The 14040-nt window shown below is 40.2% G+C and overlaps 1 protein-coding gene across 2 annotated transcripts in view; it reads left to right on the forward strand.

Moving 5' to 3' along the window:
• Positions 1-10435, forward strand: part of sacm1lb (SAC1 like phosphatidylinositide phosphatase b) — a 27364-nt gene extending 16929 nt beyond the window's left edge. The window contains exons 10-21 of one of the 2 annotated variants that reach the window (XM_016665437.1): positions 1394-1480; positions 1571-1639; positions 2304-2348; positions 2844-2923; positions 3058-3156; positions 3251-3389; positions 5557-5626; positions 6301-6373; positions 7321-7414; positions 9199-9291; positions 9366-9423; positions 9762-10435. In XM_016665437.1, coding sequence (XP_016520923.1) covers positions 1394-1480; positions 1571-1639; positions 2304-2348; positions 2844-2923; positions 3058-3156; positions 3251-3389; positions 5557-5626; positions 6301-6373; positions 7321-7414; positions 9199-9291; positions 9366-9423; positions 9762-9898 — 1044 coding nt within the window. In that variant the 3' untranslated portion in view covers positions 9899-10435. The remainder of the gene's footprint in view (positions 1-1393; positions 1481-1570; positions 1640-2303; positions 2349-2843; positions 2924-3057; positions 3157-3250; positions 3390-5556; positions 5627-6300; positions 6374-7320; positions 7415-9198; positions 9292-9365; positions 9424-9761) is intronic. The other variant, XM_007541053.2, reaches the window with a different exon arrangement.
• The last annotated feature ends 3605 nt before the right edge of the window (positions 10436-14040 follow it).

Below are 14040 nucleotides of genomic sequence, written 5' to 3' on the forward strand. Positions count from 1 at the left end.
ATGCTAGAACACATTCTCAAAGGTCATTACACTTTAAATTCTAATGAACATTTAACACTGGAACTGGAAGACATTTTTAGTATCCAGAATAAATAAAACTAATGAATTCTGAAGTCTTTTTAAACAAAACTGCTTTTCAAAATAAGGTCTAATCGAGACCAAAGTACCAAACTGAAGACTTTTATTATCCAGTTTTTGGTAGAAAGAGAGAGAAAAAGAGAAACAATAAATCATGCCAATGGAAATGATTGAGTTTGTTTTAATTATCATCTGATTAATTGATTTATTGATTATTCTGACAGGCCTATGTGTGAACATTAGACTAAATCTTTAAGTATGTTGAAAAGTCAACATAAATTAACCTTTCAGTTTGTTATGGTGAATAACGTCTAGCAGCAGATGATGTTCCTGCAGGTCCAGATCTACCTTCATTACAGCTGAAGCAACAAAATACAGTTTCAATGATAAAACTAGATCAACCTGGGTTAAAGTTAAGACTGAAGACAGACTATCAAACTGTGTGACAGTAAAAATCCACGCTTAGCTCCCAACAGCTAAAGTAGCATAGCTGACATAAACTTTAGCTCCCGCTAACAGAAACATATGAGGAGGGCAGAGTATCAAATACCAGACATATAAAATGTAATCTGAAATAATTTATAATTACTCCATTTGTCATTATAAACGGAGAGCAAAGCCTGCAGGTTTAGCTTCTACTTCAGAGGACAGACCACCGGGTCGCTCCGTCTTGCTTCTGGGTTTGCCTGGCTATTTTTCCGGCCAGCGAACCATTCCGCCACCCAGTGGTCCTTTTTCAGACCACTTAGTCTCCTGTACCGCTCAAAAATGCACAATATGTCTATAAAAAATTTTAGGATATTATAAGGAAGTGCTGATATATTCCATTTTCCACTAACTAAAATATTTGCCACTTCGGCACAAGCACAGTGAGAAACGTCAGACGATAAAAACACTAGACTCAGAGCAAAACTCAGATGTCCCAGCTTTTACTAGCATGTAAACGCACCATCTACATACAAATCTGGGAGCTCCCGGAAGCGTGAAATGAGTCTCAAAAATAGTTGTGCACTCAACCGGATCTGTGTGTAAATGCAGTTTTGTGTGTGTGTACCAGGTGATTTGTGTGTACTTTTTCAACATGTATAGGCGTAGGAGAAGGTTTATTTTATTTTTAAGGTTTACAAATCCAGTATTACACACGCACAGATATTTTGAGACTATTTTCATTCCATAGATATCACATTTAAAAATGGATTGCAAAACCAGTGCAAGCTTTTTAAACTTTAAACCCAGTTCATTTGTTCTGATGGAAGAGCGAATGTGTGTAAGCATATTAATTTTGTTCCTATGCAATATGTTTCGTTTTTCCTAGACCAGAGGCTCCATCCCTTTCTATTGGTCTCAGAGGCCCAATCTGAAGTACAAGCCAAAGCCACAGATCAGCAAAGTGGTTAACCATGTCAGTTTTCACTCTTATTTTACATAAATCATGACATTTTTTTTTACTTTTAATGTATTATGTACTTTTTCTTTTTGATTTTTGTTGTAGTTAGATGGATTCCAGAGGCACTTTGATTCCCAGGTTGTTCTGTATGGAAAACAAGTCATTTTGAACTTGGTGAGCAAACATGGTTTTATTATAAGTTATAATTCTGTCCTATAAATTGTAAAGTTTACAGACAGCTACATAGTGATTTCACTGGGGTAAATGAATTTCCATCTCTAATTCCTTCCTTTGTTCATTCAACAACCAAACATCCTTCAGTGAGTTGGGGGTCTGCCCTGGGGTCTCCTCTCACATGGCTGTGCTTGGAAAGCCTCCCAGGAACTGTCCCAATCCCATTCCCAAATCACCTTACCAAGCTCTTTTAGTTGTAGAGGAGCAGTGATTCCACTCTGATCTTCACCAAGCTTTAGACATGCCACTGATTCTTATCCAGTCCACCACCAGTGAGCTTCTCCCTTGTGTCAATATTTTTATAATGTATAGCACTTTGAAATGCCTTGTTACTGAAAGGTGCTGTAAAAAATAAAGTTTGATTGACTGATTAGTCACATGAGGTCCTCCAGAACCACAAGGTTATCCCTATGGTATTCTTTTCCAGAACAATGCCAGTTGCTATGAGTTGCTTGTTCAGTGCATAAGCACAGACAACAATCTGTTATGACTTGAAGCAGCAAGGGTTGACTCTCACTCACTGGAGCAAATTTTTAAACAAAGATCCTCAGCCAGGGCCTTGTGAGTATTCCCACTCCTGCCCAATGCTGCTCTCCCAAGACAGCCGCTCTCCAGGAGCAAAGTTCTGGTGCCCAGGTTCTGTGTGGAGGTAAGTTTTACTATAACTATAACTACCTGGTGCCAGTGGCATGTCTAAAGCTTGGTGAAGGCTAGTGAGGTAGCATTCCATGTCCCTAGAGACAGAATGTGTTGGATACCTGTGTCTCCATCCTCACGTGCCACTTGACTCCCAAAGCACTAGGGAGAACTAGGCATTCCTCCTCCCAGTTTGTCATAGTTTGTTTTCCAAATGGACTCAGCCCAAGGAACCAAGGCTTGATGAACCCAAGGTACTATGCAGTGAACCCCCACCGCACTACATTGCCCCCAAACTTCCTTGAAGTTTTATGCTGTCCAACTCCAATCATAATGTTTGAATCGGTCTTGTCTGACCCCTCCTTTGAGTCCAATCTGGGATGGGAGACTCCACCTGGGATACTCAAATTTCTCCACCATGTTAGGGGTGATTCTACTGAGACAAGGCACATATTGACTGAATTAGGAACAGGCTGTTTTAATCACAAATTTGATTATTCTTCCACAGATCAACCAAAAAGGTTCTGAAAAGCCTTTGGAGCTAGCATTTGACAAGATGGTAACCAGCTCGGGTAATGGTATGATCAAGTAAGATCACTTCCAAGTTTACCCCCTTAGTCTTCACATGATTCAGCTCTGCCTGTACATTTATAATGCGTTGGTCTTTGTGCTCCTTAAATAATTTTGTTGGAGTTTTTGTCTAACAGATTGTTTCTCTGCAGGTACATAGCATTTGACTTTCACAAGGAATGTAGTCGGATGAGGTGGCATCGCCTTCAGATCTTACTGGACAGTGTTTCTGAAATACAGGATGAATTTGGGTCAGTGTTTTTTTTTGGCTTTAGGCTTATCCATTATGTAGATAAGGGGTTGCTGTTCATCAAACATCATGGTGTGCACTACATATGGTTTCAGATATTTTCTTGTGGACGCTGAAGGGAAGGTACTGATGAACCAAGAGGGTACATTTCGGAGCAACTGCATGGACTGTCTGGACCGTACCAATGTCATCCAGAGTCTGCTAGCCCGACGTGCCCTACAGTCACAGCTGCAGGTATCTCCTCGCATGCACCATGTCAACACAGAAATTTAAGGAAATTAATGTTTTACAGTTAAAATTGTTAAAAAAAAAATTCTAGAACTTGTAGTCTTAAAAAAAAGTTGCCATATTTGGTACAGAAACAAATTGTTGTAGGCCAAAATCAGTCAAGCTTTTTAAATATTGGTGATCGGCCAGAAAACTGCAATCGGTGCACCCCTGCTTCCTTTTAATAACAGAAATAATGGTTACTTGTGATGATACTTGCAGGAGAGCAAGTATCATCGCTCCTCCTGAACGTCATGCTAAGACCGTGGCATGGAAGAAATACTGATATTTTTGTCTTATTTGTAGGTTTTTGAAACTCTTTCTGCACGCTCTGTCTGCTGGTGGGAGCATGTGCATGTCACACATGCTCCCACCAGCAGACAGTGTTACTAAAAAGGCTGATGAAATCAATGATATCAACTATGAGGACCTACAGTTGCTATATGTCGTGATCTTCTTGAGGTGGCGATCGGTCTCGTTTCTAAGTAGCCTTTTATTATTTTAATATCAGACCCTAATACTGAGATATCAGTTTATTTTAACAGAAAAAAGTAGTGTATTTATTGTGTTATAAACATTTAATACATGTATGAATCTTTCTTTTTTTCTTGTAAAAACTGAAGCTATCAGGGCAGATACACCCTGCTAACATAAAATGTATCCAGTTTAGGATACAAACTAGCCTAAAATGGGGTTTCATTTTTCAGTCAGTTTGCAAACTGGCAATAGAACAAGCATGGTGACACCATCCAAAAGTAAACATAAAGTCAAACTAATTGTGGATGATACATAAAGTACTCAATATATCAAAGCATATCAAATGATGATGACAGCTGCTTATTTGTTCAGTGTCCATGTTCTTCCTCAGTATGCTGAACAATGATGGTGGATGTTCAGTTTCATCAGCTGCCATTCTGAGCTTGAAAACAATGCCTTTGTTTTGAGGTGATGGCAATAAAAATGACTTGGACTAGATTATTTGGGCATAGTCTGTCTTTATTCTATATCAGTGCTCCTCAACCCTGGTCCTCACCCCCCCTGTCCTGCATGTTTTAGGCGTTTCCCTTCTGCTACACACCTGAATTGTATCTCTGGGTGATTAACAGGCGTCTGCAGTGCTTGATGGTCATGCAATCATTTGAATCAGCTGTTCTGGAATAGAGGCACATCTAAAACATGCAGAGCAGGGGGGCGGTGAGGACCAGGGTGGAGAAACACTGATCTATGTCCTGTCCTACCACTGCTAGGAGAGGAGTATGTCTTAGAGAGGTTGCATCACAACTATAATATTTTTTAGTGGGGCTGTCACAGTTTACATTCATTTTAACGCTGTTAATTTTTTTAAATAAGTGACCAACACTATGGCCTCTGACTTTTTGGACCTCTCCTGTGCTGGAGTTTGACTGTTATTTACTTCTCTGGTTCAGCTGTTTTCTCTGAGGCTAATTTCTTGTTAAGAGTCGTTTCTGGAAATGTCTCCTCTCTCTGTCCTCCTACCTCTTGGTGGTTGTAGGTTTTAAGTCATAAACAAGGAACAAACCCCAATTTTTACCCCGTCTTAATTATTTGCTGTATTGCTCCTTTTTCACTGTTGTTCACAAGCTAATGTTGCTGTTGCATGTACTTTCATGTGCTTCTTTGGTTGGCAAGTTTTGAAACTTCTACTTGTTTCTCAGTTTATACCGTTAATGAAAGGTTTAAGTTCAGTCGTGGAATTCAGTGCATGTGTTTCTCCTGAAATATTCATATGCTGAAGGAGGTCTGTAAAACTACAGCATTGCTGGTCAAGTACTGTTTGGTTTGACCATCAACAAACATGCTTCTAATATCATTGAAGTGATGATCATTCTGCCAGTCACAGACATAAAGCAATATTCAATGTTAAATGTCCTGAATAGAAAAAATGTAAACAAAACTAGGTGATGACCAGCCTAAAGGAGTGATAATCAGCAGTAAGTAAAACGATGAGACATCATTATTGGCCTAAGAACTACAGAGACTGAATAAAGGAATAGTTAGTTTCACAGAAAGTTGAATCCTGGAAACACAAGAAATGTCTGAACCATAAATTCAAATTTTTACTGTGTGTTCTTGGTTCTACCAGCTGTTAATATTTATGGGTGTGTCTTTGCAGAAAATGGGACTTCTCCACCTGGGACAGAAGATCGAAGATCAGACTGATTTTGAGAAGATTTATAAGAATGGTGAGCATTTCCCCACATAAAAGTAGGTTCACTATACCCTCAGTTCCATTCAAGCATTATTATAACAACATCATCTCTTAATAATGACAGTTAAGCCTTTTGTGTTGCTGGTACAGTTCCAAACATCCAAGGAATGCAGTTTACAGGATATCTGAGTGGCCCCTCGGTGTCTGGCACCACACTGTTCGGCTGCCTGTTACACAGCACCAACTCTTCCAGTTGAACAATCTGGTAGCTTTCAAGCAGCTCTGGACAATCATAGAAAACCCTGACATTACAATGCAAATGCTCAATATAGCAATACCGATTCTCAATACCAGTTTGAATGCATACCGGTATAATACCTACCAGGTATAATACCTGGTAGGGAATTACTATTCCCTACCAGGTATTATATCCAAGTAGTCAAATGAGATTGCAAATCTTCACATATTAATATTATAATGACAAATGTTGCATATTGTTCAGTTCTGGTTCCAATGATCACTGTTCTTCTGGTTGGTGACTGGGACCTGGTGAACAGGGACCTCAATGTGTTCACTTCCCTCTGACTCCTTGGCCTCTGTACTCTTGTCTAGACTTTAAATTTGATAAAACTTCATAGTTAAAATGGAGGCCTTTATAACATTAGTGTTTATCACTTTATGTTCTTAATTTATTTTATTTCTTTGCAGCGTGGGCAGACAATGCTGATGCATGTGCCAAGCAGTATGCTGGAACTGGTGCCTTAAAAACAGACTTCACCAGGTCAGTGTTTTCACCATCTAACAGCCAGCTGATCTGTCTTCATTCTTCTCTGTACAAGTCTCAGGTAAAAACTAGGTCAGTTTTAATGACTAAACTAACTACACTACCTTTATGTGAACTTTTGACCAAGGATCAGTTTGCCTCTGCAGCCTGAAGTGACCCAATTCCGATTTTTTGGCAATTCCGATTTTTTTTGCCAGGGCCGTTCACACTGCCAGTAAATGCGACCTGTATGCGTTCTGCAGTGTGAACGGGCAAACGACCTGAAAGTGTCCCGCATGCGCAGTAGAGGGCGCCATAGCGTCAGCGTCCTCAGTGTTCTGCCAACTGCCATAAAAAGAAGAAGTGCTCAGTGTTTGCGGAAGTAAACATGGAGGCTAACGGTGGAGCTTCGCTTACATATTTGAAGTTGTTGTCCAACCGGAGCAGCATATTAACAACTTAATCCTCATAATTCGTCATAGTTGATTTTTCTTCCCACTTGCGTGTATCAGGACGCAGAATAGTGAGATTTGTTGAGAATCAGTGACGTTCAGTTCGCATGAATGCGACCTGGACGTTAGGTCGCATTTGAATCGGATACGTATCGGATACGGGTCACATTCGAAAAAGAATCCTACCTGTGCTGTTCACACTGCCATGAAAAGATCGGATACAGGTCGCATTACATCCAAAAAATCGGAATTGAGTCACTTCAGGCTGCAGTGTGAACGCACCCTTTGCCTATTCATATTCACGTTCAATTCAGTTCATTCAGCACCATTTCACAACAAGCTGACTGTCGACGGTGGACAATCACCAGCAGACCTGTACAACTAACTACACTCAGAGGCTCCATACGTCACCACTCTTATGACTCAAAGAATATCTGCAAATAGCTTCATAGGATTTATTTGATGTTGATACTGTTTCATAAAAATGTTTCAGTGGTGTTCTGTGTGTTTCAGGACAGGGAAGAGGACTGTGTGGGGTGCTGTGATGGATGGCTGGAACTCTGCAATCAGATATTACAAGAACAACTTTTCAGATGGCTACAGGCAGGTGAGTTTAGTCAGTCCTCTGCTTAAAGGCAATACAGTGATCCCTCGTTTTTCGCGGGTGTTGCATTCTGAAAATAACCCGTCATAAGTGAAATCTGCGAAATAGTTACCTTTATTTTTTAAAATTATTACACAGCATAATTAAATACTCTTCATTGAAACCAAAGAACAAAACCTGTTGTCAAATCAGTGGATGTGCTTGTGCATCAATCGGGCCTTAATGTGATCTGGAGTCGTGTCATTAAAGCGTCTCCTCCAAGCTGCCCTGTGAGATTCACAGCTGGATCTATGGCAGAGCGATGGATCTCGTCAAGCGAGCCTCCAGTTGGGTTTTGCGCTGATTCTGGCCAGTTTTTTCCAGCACACATTCAATGTTTTCAGTTTTCATATCCTGAATGGCCAATCTGTATTACTTATATTTAAATACCGTAACATTATTGGCACACAGGTAGAGAAGAACTGCAGACTGTTTATCCAATCAGGACGCAGAACACAATGCACTGTGAAAAAAACTGCACAAAAAAAAAGATCCACGAAGCAGTGAGACCGCGAAAGGTGAACCGCGTTATATTGAGGTCATCACTGTATTAGGATTTGTGTGTTAAAACCTCATCAACGCTTTGACTGAACTGGAGACATTGCTGTGTTGCAGATGTGTGAATTGTACAATTGTCCAAATGATTGGAATTTAACATGATTAGGACTTTGATAATGAAACACCTATTTCTATCCACCCGTCTCTCTTTCTGCTGGTGTGACTCACAATTTGCATATTTGGGTTTGACATAAAGCCTAAAGCTGGGTGCTTGCTGAGCCATAACCTGACCAAAGTATTAAAACAAATAAAACCACACACAAAGGATGGATGAATCTGCCAATCTCACTGATAGGTACAATAAGCCTTGTAGCACCATCGTGGGCCAAATGAGAGATAAACACTGGAAAATATATTCATTGTTTTTGAGAATTCCTTCTATATCCAAACTCTGGATACGAGTAAAGAGACATCCTCTCCAGATAAAGGCATAAAGGGTAAGAAACTTTAGCTGATTAATAAACTATTAAGTTAGAAATGTATTCTGCAAAACTGAATATTCTTGACAGCCTCCTGCAGTAATTCATTGGTACAAAGAAATGTTTGGATTTATCCCAACGGAGAGGCGAACTTGAGCCTTAATGACTTGGGGCAGCTCCTGTGGGCTCTGCCCACTCCTCTACTTGTTGACATCCAGCTTCCATTCAACTGGAAATAATACTACCCAGGGTTTCCATAATAATACCTTTTCAGCTATGTTGAAGGAGCATTAAAATATTTATTTTATGATTTTTCTCCTTGCTTCTTTTTTTTTTCCCCTTTAGTTCATTACATTTCTGCTTGTACCATGGTTACACTGGCTTTTAGTATTTTCTCCAATTTGAAAATGTATAAAAAGTTTAGATAAAGGAGAATAAAACCCTAGAATTGCTTTCCTGGCCACAGTTTGTCATATAATGTCAGGCTGACTTGGACATCCTAAATCAGTGTTTCTCCACCCTGGTCCTCACCGCCCCCCTGCTCTGCATGTTTTAGATGTGTCTCTGTTCCAGAACAGCTGATTCAAATGATTGCATGACCATCAAGTCCTGCAGAAGCCTGTTAATCACCCAGAGATACAATTCAGGTGTGGCAGAAGGGAAACACCTAAAACATGCAGGACAGGGGGGGAGGGGTGAGGACCAGGGTGAAGAAACACTGTCCTAAATCCTCTCAGGGAAGAAGCCACCTCTGTTTGTGTTTTCAACCAGGACTCCATTGACTTGTTCCTGGGGAACTATGCTGTGGATGAAGCAGACTGGATCACTCCACTGCAAGACCCCAAAGACTGGAAGTTTTTAACTGTAAGGAAACATCAAGAATACAAACAGAGTTGTGTTGTTGTACTAATTGGGATTCTTGTCTGTTTCTTTTCCAGCTGCCTATCGTCATGGTTGTAGCTTTCTCTATGTGCATCATCTGTCTGTTAATGGCTGGTAAGAAACATTTTGGTGAACTAACACTAGCAGTAATTGATTTGGAATGGCATGGAGAACTTCTGACATCAGCCAGACTAGGGCAAGGGAACTGTAGGGCAGAGGGTCTACTCAAGCACTTTGAACTGCTTTGCTGCTGAAAATGAGCTATATAAATGAACGCACAGTCAGTTATAGGCAGGGTCCATGATGTGATCAAGTATTTGAAAGCTGAAGGTCATCAAAACCAAATCATATGAGTTTAAATGGTTTGTTGAAGTTGCATCCCATATAAATGTGCAGAGTCTTCAGTAAGTATACGGTAGGTGCAGAACTTATTGACTTGTCATGTGTTTCAGGTGACACGTGGACTGAGACTTTGGCCTATGTTTTGTTCTGGGGAACAGCCAGTGTTCTGACAGGTGGCCTGATCCTGTTTAATGGACGGGACTTTGTGGACGCTCCCAAGCTGGTTCAGAAGGAGAAGTTGGACTGAATGTGTGCGTGTGGAAAGCAGCTGGGCCCTGGCGACCTTAACATGTCATCACTTCCCCCCCACCATCGCCATCTGCAGGCCTGGAGCCTTTATTAAACATGACCCGAGCAGACAAGGACGATGGCTACCACAACCAGCCCGGTGTGAAACAACTGATACTGGGACTGGGAGATTCTGCAGGGGTTCTGCTGCTGTCCACACGTAACTTGTTGTAGTGGACAGGACTGTGTGTTCACTGGTGTCCTAGCAGCATCAGCTGTTAAAGGAGAATGCTGAGCACTCATGCAAAGTCCCTGTTTTTCTTTATCTTTTTTGAGTGCATTAATATCTGATAACTAAGAAGACCACATTGTTGTAAATGAATGACTCTTCAGAATGTACATGTTTTATATTTGCATTTGTCAAAGCATAGATTAGATTTTGCTGTTCAGCAGCTTTGTGAGTTTTTTGCCCTGGCCTGTTTCAAAGTGAGTATTATACAGCACCAATTTATTGATGACTTGATGCCTGTCAGTAAAGCAAACATCTGCCAATAAGAAGGCTGTTTGTTCCATTTCTGAGTTCTTGTCCACATGTCTATTGAGCAAGAGAAATAACTTGAAATTGGTTACCAGTCTGTGTGAATGGGGGTGGGTCATTATGACTAAGCAGTATCATATAGAGTGGGGAGACAAGTATTTAATACACTGTCGATTTTGCAGGTTTTCCCACTTCTGGATGCAAAGCACCTAGAAGTTTCTAATTTGTTATCAGATTCTCTCCAACTGTGACAGGATTTAAAACAAAAATCCACTAAATGATTTTTAAGTAACTTGCATTCTATTGCTTTGCTACATGCAGCATTGCCTCCCTCCCATTAAATCCAAACCCTGTTTGAGAAGGAAAATGCACACCACCGTCTAACAAAGTAGAATCAACTGTACATGGGGGTTAAGGCATCTGCCACCACATTCTCTGAATCCTTCTTGTGCTTAATTATGAGATTAATCCTCTGTACCATCAATGACCAATGCATCAGCATTGGTTATACATCTGAGACAAAAAAAATGATGTAAACACTGTCATCACTGACATCAGTCAGTGACATCAGTAAATGGCTTTACAACACCTTTACAAGAGGTGTTGTAAAGCTCTTGGCATTACAAAGTATTGTAAAGCCAAGAGCTTTGCAAGAGTTTTTCTCAATGGTGGAATAGTTCATCTGGTGAGTTTTAAACTTAGCAGAAAAGTAACTCAGAATGGCACACTCCATCCTCACCATCTTGGATACTGAAAAAAGGGGTCAGGGTTCACAAAAGCAGAGATGTCAGATGCTCTCAAGATTAAAGAAACTTGTCAACATCCCTTAAGCCAGAGGTGGGCAATCCTGGTCCTGGAGGGCTGGTGTCAGTGTTTTTCAACCTTTTTTGAGCCAAGGTACAGTTTTAATTGAAAAAATCTCGAGGCACACCACCAACCAAAAATGTAAACAAAGATACTCTGTAGCCGCCTATATTATATACATAGTCATTCTTATCAAAGTGTCTTGAATAGGAATCAAATAAACACAAATTGTATTTTTTATCACATTTTACATTTATTTCAAATTGCACGTAACATGTCCACTTCAAAAATACACCTGAACACCTGAACAGCCACAAAAATGTAGTCTTAAATTTAAAGAAGTTGTAGAAAACTTCAAAGTGTTTTACAAACTAATCCACAAGCATTCTTATAGCCGGAATAAAGAAAATAATTCTTACTCTGAAAGAAGCAATAATATTTGGGAAAGATTTCACTGTTACAATATGAAGATTTGCATACAAAATGTCAATATCTGTATATTTTACCCATCTAGTATGAAACCTGTGCATGTTTGGATGAAAACAGCTGATTTCCTGGCAGAAATTGAAGAAAGACAAAGCTCTTCCTCAACAGCTCTCAGTCTCTCTCTGGTTTCAGTTTTTATAGTAGCCAGGCTTGAGAAGCTCACTTCACACAGACATGTTGAGGGAAATGGACCCATGTTCTTTCCAGCTACTGCTGAGCTTCACTGTCGTCACAGTCTTGCTAGATACGATGCTCTCACCGCTACCTGTAACATTCATGCATCACTAATTCTCTTGTTCTAATGTAAAATGCTCTGTAAGTGGTAAGAAAATTACATGATTACGCCGCTAGCCACTACTAACCATGGTTTCGTTCACACCGAGCTGAAGTGCAGCGGCTTTATTTCCCTCCTGTAGTGCCAGACCGACAGTCCTCAACTTAAAAGCTGCATCATATGAGTTTGAAAACATTTCTCCGTCGTGCCTGCTGCTAGCATGTGGTTGTTCTAAATGAAAAGAAACGCGTTCTTCTTTGATTTACAATTTTGACTTCTAATGATTCACTTCCTGCTAGAGAGCCCCCTGGTGGTTGAAGAAAAATACACAGAAAAACCGCACCGGGCTACAATCCGCATGGTTCAAAATTTAGGAAAAAAGTAGCAGCTTATAGTCCGGAAAATACGGTACCATAGGTGAAATAGAATAATTTCCACGGCACACCTGACGATCACACAGTGGTTGAAAAACACTGTCTTAGATGTCTCCATGGTCCAACACACTTGAATCCAATAACTGAATCACCTCCTAAGTGCAGTCTAATTCTCCAGAGGTCCTGCTAACCTCATTATTTGACTCAGGTGTGTTGAAGTTGAGACGCATCTAAAAGTGAGAAGGACATCGCTGCAGCAAACAGAAAGGGGCGGGGACGGACCACTGTCAGTCTCATACCTTATTTGGAAAAGGGATCATTGCAATCCGGAAGTGAAGTGGGCACTATTTCCTATACTTCCGATTTAATTTTCTTTTTAAATCTGTGATATATTTTCACCTTTAGGAAGGAGTTTCACTCTCAGCATGTATTTGAACTTCTCTCTTTTATTTACTTTAGCACAGCTCACTGTTTTTAGCAAATTATGTAGCTTTCAGTGTACTTCTAAATCTGCTCCTTAAGTCGCATCTTTTCGAACTTGCGACTGCCTCTAGTGGCGTGGGGGTGGTAACACAATATAATTACATTACTAAATCAGAATACCACAAAGTCTTTATTACTTATCAGTGTTGTGGTCAAGACCACCTAACCCGAGACCAAGACAAGACCAAGACCAGAGTGTATCGAGACTGAGACAAGACAAAGACTTTTAGGGTCCGAGACAGAGTCAAGACCAAGACTGAGGGAAGTCGAGACAGAGTCAAGACCTAGACCAGCAGCCCGTGCTACATGACACAATAAAATGTAAAATGGGATCAAAATTGCTTCTCAAATTGATCTGAAAGATCCATATTCCCATAAAAACACCTAGATATTAAATTACTTAATACATTTTACCAATATTAAATATTCCATCTCTGTGCTATAATCCGCAGTGATCTCGCCCTAATATTGCTCATGTCAGAAACCATAACTGTCTGCACCATTAAACATAGGAATTGAGGCAATGCCCGGATGGTAAATAACGCTCAACTATGAACACTGACCAAGGAGCAACAAGCAAGGCACTCACCACGACTGTTCTCACCCTCTCTCCTGCTACATGAACTCAGGCAGTCTGACACCATGGCACACATTACAGCTGCCACTTTGAACGAAAACAATCAAAGAGCAATGTGCATGCTCTTTGTGCTCTTTCGTTCTTGTGTTTTAATTTTGTTAATTTAAAAAATATCAACGTACATAATTAAATAAAATAATGATAGTTACTGCAGTGTACGCAGAGCATTACAAGAACAAAGAACGGGTGTTCTGTCAGGTCAGATTGTCATACACTTAGCACGAACTCACGGCTATATCTGTTAGACACCATAAGATTTTATTTAATCAGCAACATAGAATCATGACGTAGATCGTCATACACTTTATTATTAACAGTTGTATGGCATCCTGACTTAGAGGTTAAGTAGGTTAATGAGTTTTACACAGGCTGTTGTAGCTGACTACAGCTGCAGCCAGACCTTGCTTTAAAAACACTTTGAAACCACAATGCATGTATATCTATATAGTTATTGTAAACAATTTAATGACTTATTCTTGTCATAACTTGTTGCGTATGGTGAACTGACAACTCCTCTGACGGTTGGACTTCTTAATACGCATGCGCAGGTATGGTACTCACTGCA

Source organism: Poecilia formosa, unplaced genomic scaffold, assembly GCF_000485575.1.
Source record: "Poecilia formosa unplaced genomic scaffold, Poecilia_formosa-5.1.2 Scaffold584, whole genome shotgun sequence".
Classification (NCBI taxonomy): domain Eukaryota; kingdom Metazoa; phylum Chordata; class Actinopteri; order Cyprinodontiformes; family Poeciliidae; genus Poecilia; species Poecilia formosa.